Source organism: Macaca nemestrina, chromosome 7 (genome assembly GCF_043159975.1).
Source record: "Macaca nemestrina isolate mMacNem1 chromosome 7, mMacNem.hap1, whole genome shotgun sequence".
NCBI classification, from domain to species: domain Eukaryota; kingdom Metazoa; phylum Chordata; class Mammalia; order Primates; family Cercopithecidae; genus Macaca; species Macaca nemestrina.
The window spans coordinates 134,260,559-134,270,490 of record NC_092131.1 but is presented as its reverse complement, the minus strand read 5'-3'; the positions used below and the strand labels follow the sequence as shown (position 1 = coordinate 134,270,490).

The 9,932-nt window shown below is 38.0% G+C and overlaps 1 protein-coding gene across 10 annotated transcripts in view; it reads left to right on the top strand.

The window, feature by feature from the left end:
• The window catches only part of LOC105488046 (mitogen-activated protein kinase kinase 5), a 262,603-nt gene that overhangs the window by 84,475 nt on the left and 168,196 nt on the right, over positions 1–9,932 (top strand). For all 10 annotated transcript variants that reach the window (XM_011751800.3, XM_011751772.3, XM_011751745.3 and 7 more), the window contains exon 9: positions 5–44. In XM_011751800.3, the coding sequence (XP_011750102.1) occupies positions 5–44 (40 nt within the window). The remainder of the gene's footprint in view (positions 1–4; positions 45–9,932) is intronic.

Here is a 9,932-nt window from a genome sequence, read left to right as displayed (position 1 = left end):
ATAGAGCATATCATGTCCCCAGTGGGAAAATATTAGCTGTAAAGGTAAGTACTGGATACATTTTATGAAATTCTTGATGTTCGCCCCTTTCCTTTCCTCTGTTAGCTTGAGTCACAGATACTGTCAAAGAGGAGATGAAATGGTTTAAAGTTTAGATGGTGGGTAGGGGAAGCTGTGGCCCTCTGGTGACATTCAGGCACCTGAAGATCTTTTAAGTATGCCTTAAAATAGTCAGTTGTAAACTCCGTGTATTGTGATTCTTCTTGCCAAGAAGAGAAGACTTCTTTCTGTGTCCCCTGCTAAGTGGCATCACCATCTTCCTTGTCATGCAGCTCAAAACCTTACTAGTAATGTATTCCTTTTCCTTCTTTAAATATGCCACATCCTGTGAATTGCTGTATCCTGTTAGAATTTTTCCCTGAAATATATCCATTTGCTACTTTCTTTCTATTCCCATCCTCATTGGTCTTGGATCGGGCTCACATTACCTCCTACCTGGACTTTTGAAATAACTTCCTCACTGTACTTTCGGTCTTTTCTTTTCCTATGCACCTTTTACTCTGCCATAGATTTGAGAAGTTAAATCACAGATCTGACCGTGTCTTGCTAACTGCCTTCCTCAATCATGTACAACATAAAGCCTAAGATGTCTGCTTTGCTTCTGACTCCTTCAGCATACTGAAATACCCAAGCACCACACCTGCCAATAGAGTTAGGCTACACACAACTCAGGGGCGTTCCAAGCAGTTACCTAGGATGCTCCTCACTTGTTCCCATGCAGTTCGTAATTCACACTTCATCTCTGCCAAACTTCAGCATCCCAGTCCTGCCATGTCACTTTGGATTTAATCTCTGCCACTGCTGATGCTTGATCTTCCCATTATTTTAAATCTCAGATTTCCTTAATGGACTCTGTCTTGAATTGCACTTATGACTGAAGCCTTTGCTAATGAAGTCCTAACCCTACAGAACCCCATTTCCAATTCTGGGCCGTTAGCTAACAAACTGGTCAGGCCTGCCTTGCCCCTGACCTTCCCCACAAATTGTTCAGGCCCTCTACATATTGGCACCCACCTACCTTTATAAACATGCCCTCTGCTTTACCAATCTGTTACTTCCTGTCATGCCTTTTATCTCCAGTCTCCAGGCCTTTAGTAATTAAAGTTTTTATTTTTTGAGTATTATGCTAGATTTTTAAATTTTTTATTTATTTTTTTATTTTTGATTGAGACAGGGTCTTGCTCTGTCGTCCAGGGTGGAGTGCAGTGGCATGATCTAGGCTCATTACAGCCTCCACCTCCCACATCCAAGAGATCCTCCTACCTCAGTCCCTTGAGTAGTTGGACCACAGGTGTGCATCACCATGCCTGGCTAATTTTCTTTATATTTTGTAGAGACGGGATCTCACTATGTTTCACAGGCTGGCCGCGAACTCCTGGGCTTAAGTGATCCTCCTGTCTCAGCCTCCCGAAGTCCTGGGATTATAGGCATGAGCTACCAGACCCAGCTATGCTAGATGTTTTATAACTATTATATTTAATCCTTAAAATTACATAGTAAGCCTGTCTATTTTAGATTAGGAGACTGAAACTCAGAAAGCTGAATTGTCAAAGATCACAGAGTTGGAAGGGATAAGGCCAGGTTGTAAAATGTTCATCTGCCTTCAAAGCCCATCTCTGTTACACCATGCAGCTTTTATACAACTTACTAACATTGCTCATCCCTCTGATTTCCATCTATCTTTTCATGGTTTGTCTCCAAGACGCCTTTTTAGCTATCCACAGTGAGAAATTGGTCTCTTTCTCTAACAGTTGCATAGCATATATTTCTGCATCTTTTTTCTCATCTAGGAAACTAAGAATCAGAGCAATTACATTAGAATTGCTTATACCTTTTAGTAAGTTGAAACCAAAACTAAGACTCAGAGCCTCTGACTGCTGATGAAATCGAGAGTTCTTCTTCCATGTCACATCTAGTACAGCACCTAGAATGTGTTATGTGGCATTATCAAGTTTAGTTTTAATAAGTTAAATAACTTGTGAGGGGGTACAACAGAGCTTCCTTTGAGATATTTTCTTTGACAATTCAGCCATATAGGTCCATAGAATTGTAGAACTGGAAGAGACCTTGGAGATCACGGGTTACAGCCCCCACATTTTACAGAGGCGCTCAGCTCACTGAATGCAGTTCTGTCATACTACCTTGGTGCTCACTGAACGCGGCCCTGTCGTACCACCTCGGCGCTCACTGAGTGTGGCTCGGTCGTACCACCTTGGTGCTCACTGAGTGTGTAGCTCTGTTGTGTGCCTTGGCATTGGATTAACTTTTCTGTACCTCCTGAGCTCCCTTTTCACTAAGAGAATACTTTCACTAAAACTTGAGCACTATTTTCCCATCCATTGAGTTACTTTTTTGTTCCTTTTTTGTCAGAAGTCTTAGATTGTTGCTGATGATACATTTAAAGATAGTCAACTCTAGGTTATTTACTCCAGGAGAGGGGAACCGTGTTATAAATCATCCAGAAATCTATCATTATTTGGCCTTGCCAAGTACATTATACATTTTTCATAATTTCATACATTTTGAATTATGTTTATATAGACTAATATTAAAATTATTATGCATTAGTTGGGTGTGGCAAGGGGCCAACAGCTTTTTCTGAAAGGATTAAAAGCAATTTTAAAGAAAGGACATATTTACAGAATAGCTGTTAGGAAAGTAGAGACTGTCAGTAAATGAAAATAGTTGAGATTGACAAATGTACTGTTCACTAGACCTGACCATTAAACTGGACTTTACGACAAGAACTGTACTATATTCACTTTGTATCTCTAGATTCTATAAAATATAGTAGATACTCACACTGAGTTGAATGAATGGATGATTTAAGAGCAGATAGGATTATCGTGATTAAACGCTTGTGTAGCCCTGAGCTTGTTGGTCGTTTAGGCGAAAACCACGTAACTTATATAATAAGTCATAATCTAAGAAAAATTTACCGTTTCTTCAAAACAGGCAGAATTTTTAATTCTTAGAAGTGTGTTATTTTGTTTCCAAATATTTGGAGATGTTCCATCTTTCTATTACTGATTTCTAATTTAATTCCATTGTGGTTACAGAGCACCCTTCCTATGACTTGAATTATTTTAAATTTGTTGAGACTTATGGCTCAGAATATGATCTATTTTGGTAAACAGTCCTTGTAAACATGAAAAGAATGTATAACCTGCTTGTGCCTGTAATCCCAGCATTTTGGGAGGCTGAGGTAGGTAGATGACTTGAACTCAGGAATATGAGACCAGCCTGGGCAACATGGCAAAACCCCATCTCTACAAAAAACAAAAAATAAAAAATAAATTAGCTGGGCATGGTGGTGTGTGCCTGTAGTCCCAGCTACTTAGGAGGCTAAGGTGGGAGGATCGCTGAGCCAAGGAAGTTGAGACTGCAGTGAGCCATGATTGCACCACCGCATTCTAGTCTGGGTGACAGAGTAAGACCTCATCTCAAAAAAAAAAAAAAAAAAAAAGAATGTATCATCCACTGTGTAGGGTATTGTATAATGTCAATTAGATCAAGTTAACTGATAGTGTTATTCAACTCTTCTATATCTTTGCTGATTTTTATCTAGTTGTTCTATCAGTTATTGAAAGAGGGGTGTTGAAATACTCAACAATAATTATGGCCTACAGTTCTGTTATTTTTTACTTAATGTTTTTGAAGATATATTCTTAGGTTCATTTATGGTTGTTAGGTCCTCTTGATGAATTGGCCTCACTGACATTATGAAGTAACTTTTGTCCATGATCATATTTGCTCTGAAATTTATAGTCTGATATTAAATTATAGGCTTTATTTTGACTAGTGTTAGCATGATTTTTTTTTTACTTATAACCTATTGTGTCATTATTTTTGAAATGTATTTCATGTAGGCAGCATATAGTTGGGTCTTATTTTTTAATCCAGTTGGATGATCTCTGCTTTTTAAGTGAGTGGATTGCGACTATTTACATTTCATATGATTATTGATATGGTTGGATTCAAATCTGTCACTTTGCTCTTTGTTTTCTATTTGTTCTGCCTGTATGCCCCCCTTTTTAAGTGATGGCTTTAGAATTCATAACATAGTCTCCCTATGTAAATAGTATTGTACCACTTTATAGTGTAGAAATCTTACAATGGTGTATTTTCATTTCCCTCATTCCAGCCTTTGTTTTATTGTCATGCATTTTACATCATCATATGCTGTAAACCCCAAAATACATTGTCACTACTTTTGCTTTAGATATTTATCTTTTAAAGACATTTAAAAAGTAAGAAAAATAGTATTTTATTTTTATTCATGTATTTACCAATTCCAGTGCTCTTCATTCGTTTGTGTGGTTCAGATTTCCATGTATATTATTTTCCTTCTGTCTGAATGACTTCTTCCTTTATATTTCATATAGTGTAGGTCTTTTGGTATTCTTTCAGCTTTTGTATGTCTAAAAATCTATATTTCACTTTCATTTTTGGAAGGTATTTTAATTTTTGCTGGATGTAGAATTCTAGGTTGACTGTTGTTTTCTTTCAGTTTTTTAAAGATTTCGTTTCACTGTTTTCTTTCTTTCCAGTGAGAAGTTTACTGTCATTTTAAATCTTTGTTTTTCTGTACATTAGAATTGGCTTCATTTCTGGCTGCTTTCAAGATTTTTTCTTTATCACTGGTGTTAAGCTGGTGTTTACATCTTTAATGTCTCTGCTTAACATGTTCAAAACAACTTCTGCTTTCTTTTTTTTTTATTTTTATAAATAAAGATGGGGTTTTGCCACGTTGCCCAGGCTTGTCTCGAATTCATGGGCTCAAGCAATCCACCGGCCTCCATCTGTCAAAGTGCTGGGATTACAGGTGTGAGCCAGGGCACCTGGCCTCCTCTGCTTTCTTATCTACTTATTCCATCATATGTGTCATATCTGGATCAGTTTTGACTGATTCCTTTTCTCCTCACTTTGGGTTGTGTTTTTTGCTTTTTTTTTTCATACCTTATAATTTTTTTTAAGTGAAAGTTTATTAAGAAAGTAAAGGCATAAAAGAATGGGGTACCCTGCTTAGGCAGAGCAGTCATGCCTTATAATTTTTTTATTGGATACCAGACATGTGGCATGGGTGCTGGATATTTTTGCTCTGCTTTAAATATTTTTGAACTGTATTCTGAGATTGTGATGGTTAATATTGAGTGTTAACTTGATTGGATTGAAGGATGCAAAGTATTGTTTCTGGGTGTGTCTGTGAAGGTGTTAACATTCACAGAGATTAACATTTGAGTTAATGTTAACATAAGAGATTAACATGGAGTCAGTGGGCTGGGAGAGGCAGACCTACCTACAATCTGGGCGGGCACCATCTAATCAGCTGCCAGTGTGGCTAGGATAAAAGCAGGCAGAAGTTGGAAGGACTTGACTTGCTGAGTCTTCCTGCCTTCATCTTTTTCCATGCTGGATACTTCCTGCCCTCAAACATCAGACTCCCAAGTTCTTCAGCTTTTGCACTCTTGGACCCACACCAGTGATTTGCCAGGGGCTCTCAGGCCTTCAGCCATAGACTGAAGTTGGCTTCCCTACTTTTGAGGTTTTGAGACTGGGACTGGCTTCCTTGCTCCTCAGCTTGCAGATGGCCTATTATGGGACTTTACCTTGTGATCCTGTGAGTCAATACTCCTTAATAAATTCCCCTTCATATATACATCTATCCTATTAGTTCTGTCCCTCTAGAGAACCCTGACTAATACAGAGATGGTATTTAGTGACTTTTAAATAATTTTATTCTTTCAAGGCTTGCTTTTAAGTTTTATTAGACAGTACCAGCCCAGTGGTTAGTCTAGAGCTAATTTTCCCGGTGCAACTGAGGTAGTACTCTTCTGAGTACTCTACCCAGTGCCTTGGGAATTGCAAGGTTTTCCACACTGACTGGTGGGAACACAAACTTTTCTTGCTCAGTATTAATCTGAAGATTGTTTCTTCTGAGCCTTTCTGGTGGTTCTCTCCCTGGCCTCAGGTGATCTCCTGACATCTATGTACAGATCATTCATTACTCAGCTGAAGACTCCAGGACCCGCTCGGCAGATCTCTGGAGCGCTCTCCCTCAGGTCCTCTGCCAGCTCTCTGCCCTCTGCTTCTCTAGCTTCCTTGGCCTCCTCAGACTCTCAGTTTTGTCTTCTCACCTTAGGGAGATGGCTTATCTCTGCCTGGGTTCCCCTCCCTGCACTGGGGCCTGGAAACTCTCTGGTCAGCAAGCTGAGCAATCATAGGGTTCATCTCATTTGTTTTCATCTTTCAGGGATCACTGCCCCGTTCTGGCTAATGTCCAATGTCTGGAAGCCTGTTGATTTGTGTGTGTGTGTGTGTATATGTGTGTGTGTGTGTTTTAGTACCTCTTCCTTTCTTTTTTTTTAATTTAGCTTTTAAGTTCTGGAGTACATGTGCAGGTTTGTTATATAAGTATACTTGTGCCATGGGGGTTTGTTGTACAGATTATTTTGTCACCCAGGTATTAAGCCTAGTACCTATTAGTTATTCTTCCTGATCCTCTCCCTGCCTCACCCTCCACCCTCTGATAGGCCACAGTGTGTGGTGTTTCCCCCTATGTGTCCATGTGTTCTCATAATTTAGCTCCCACTTATAAGTGAGAACATGCAGTATTTGGTGTCCTGTTCTTGTGTTAGTTTGCTAAAGATAATGACCTCCAGCTCCATCGATGTTCCTTCAGAGGATATTATCTCATTGTTTTTTATGACTGCATAGTATTCCATGGTGTGTATGTACCACATTTTCTTTATCCAGTCTATCAGTGATGGGCATTTAGGTTGATTCCATGTCTTTGCTATTGTGAATAGTGCTGCAATGACCATTTGCATGCATGTGTCTTTATAATAGAATGCTTTATATTCCTTTGGGTATATACCCAGTAATGGGATTGCTGGGTCAAATGGTATTTCTGTTTTTAGGTCTTTGAGGAATCAATGCACTGTCTTCCACAATGGTTGAACTAATTTACACTCCCTCCAACAGTGTAGAAGCATTCCTTTTTCTCCACAACCTTGCCAGCATCTGTTATTTTTTGACTTTTTAGTAATAGCCATTCTGACTGATATGAGATGGTATCTTATTGTGGTTTTGATTTGCATCTCTCAAATGATCAGTGATGTTGAGCGTTTTTCCATATGATTGTTGGCCTCATGTATATCTTCTTTTGAAAAGTGTCTGTTCATGCCTTTTGCCCACTTTTTAATGGGGTTGTTTTTTTCTTACAAATTTCTATAGACCCCTTCCTTATACCCCTTTATTACAAAAAATTAACTCAAAATGAATCAAAGACTTAAATGTAAAACCCAAAGTACAAAAACGCTGGAAGACAACCTAGGAAATACCATTCCGGACATAGGAATGGGATAAAGATTTCATGATGAAGACACCAAAAGCAATTGCAACAAAGACAAAAATCGACAAATGGGATCTGATTAAACTAAAGAGCTGCACAGCAAAGGAAATTGTAAACAGGGTGAACAGACAGCCTACAGAATGGGAGAAAATTTTTGGAAACTATGCGTCTGACAAAGATCTAATATCCCTTTCCTTTCCTTACACCACTCTAATCCAGATGCTTGGCTTTTTTCTTGTCAGACATGTATACCAGATTTTGAATTGTTCTCAGTAAATAGAAGCTACCATTTATTGATGATTTATGCAATGCTAAGCATTTTGCATGCATTTTTAAAATTAATACTCACAACAACCTTTTGTAACTCTTATTGATTCCCATTTTACAAAAGCTGAGGCACAGAGAAGTTAAATAACTTGCCCAAGGTCCCACAACTGATAAGTAGTAGAGCCAGGATTTAAACCTGGGTAGTCTTGTCCTAAGTGCCTGTGACCCCCTGCCGGTGCTGCTCACTGCTCTCAGATTTGCCTTGCCAAGGATCATCCTGGTCACATTTCTTTCCCTCTCAAAAGTCTTCAGAGGCTTCACGTCACTTCCCAGATAAACTAAAGACTTTAGAGGATGGAATTCAAGATCCTCCACTATATGTCATCAGTCAGCTTTTATAGCATTATCTTACATGTTTCAATCCTGTGTGTCTTTTAGGTTGAACTCATTGCCTTATCTGAACTCAGGTACTTTCTCACTTCAACACTTTGATTCACGTATTCCTCTCTAATTAGAATGCTTTCACCCGTATCTCCACCTATCAAAATCTTTAACACCCTTCAAGGATCAGCTGAAAAGCCTGCTCTTCCATTGAACTTTTCTGGATAAGCCCTGTCACATATGGTCTATCTCTCACTCACTCATTTTCTTTGAACCTTTCTAGAATTCCCTGTATATGCCTTTTAAGGGTGTTATCACCAACTGCCTTGTATTTTGCTGTTAGTATACCTATACATTTCCCCTATTATATTGAAATCTTTTTGTAAGTGGGAAACAAATCTTATTTATCTTCTTGCCTTACTCCGTGATTCCTGCAGATCCTTGCGTACAAGGTATAGTACAAAGTATTACACATAACGAGTAAGTGTTCAACACATAATTTGTTGAATGACTGAATGAATAAATTTTTGTTCTTCTGTTTGTTCTTTAGTTCATTCATCTTTTAAAGTAACGTCTTAAAAGCAGGTTCAGCTCACGTACAAAATATCTCATAGCATTCTTTACATGGACCATTGCTCTCACCCAGAATATTTTGTAGCTTTTTTTTATATTAAAGGGTGAAATGGAAGGTTAAGAGTTAGAAGCGTATTTGATCTTTTCCTGACCCTCTCCTGACTTTTGTGTGACTTCAAGCATGTCACTTGAACCTCCCAGTGACCTCAGCTGTGAAACGGGGCTGCTGGTGTCACAGAGGGATTGCGAAGAGCAGCACATCACAGTCCTTGTCCAAACAGAATCATCTGCAGGGTCTGACGCCTGCATGGAATGATGAGGGAAATTTAATTTTCCAAGTAGGGTAGTCAGTTTGACCCACACTTTGAATGTCTGTGGGCACAATTAGATGAGTCCTTGAAAATCTGTTACTTTTCCTACTCAATGTTTCTCATGTTATGCTTGTAAATGTTCTTATTTTTTAGACAAAAAAGTATATTGTAAATGTTTCCCTTTTTAGACTTCTGAGGTAGGAATATATCACAAGATATTTTTAAAAGAAGTTGAATTTTGGAAATAATAATGTACCATGAATTTCTATTTTACACTATTGAATTTAGAAAATGTTCTGCCTCAAAGAGAACATTTTGAAAATGATGCTAATCACATTTTAAAGGTAACTATTTCATAATGACCATATGTAATTCATGAAATGTGTTTTTACCTTTTTGTGTGTTTGTTTGGTGTAGCTGGTCAAGACAATTGCAGATAAGTAGAGCAGAAAACAAAAATACTGTTAGCCATCTTGTAAACAGAACCTTTTTATACCATTAATGTATTCTATAAAATCTTTCAAGTAGTAATGCTTGGAGGATTTAATATATTTCCCAGTATTGTTTGTTTTGTAAGTGGGAAAAATCCATCTAACAAGAAATTTCTTAGCATTGTATATTGCATGTGCTGATTATCATTCTTTGACTGCTTTGGGTTTCTGCTGCTTTTAAACTAGCATTTAAATGGACCATTTGATTAATCATTTGTATACTGGCTATAATCCTCCCAAATTTCCTTTCTGAGTTGTACATACTGTAAAAGACAATTATGTTGCCACAGATTAAATAAGTGAATTAAAACAGAATAGCAGCTTAATTTGACCTGTGATTTTGCTCTCTTTCCCTTTAGTGAAGTGTGTGCCACTCCAGCAAATAAATGAAGTCATCCATGACAGCTTGTGATGAATTGCCGTATTTATACTGTATATTTTAATAGCCTCACACTAATTTAAATTGAGCACAGAGTAAATTATAATTCAGTCACT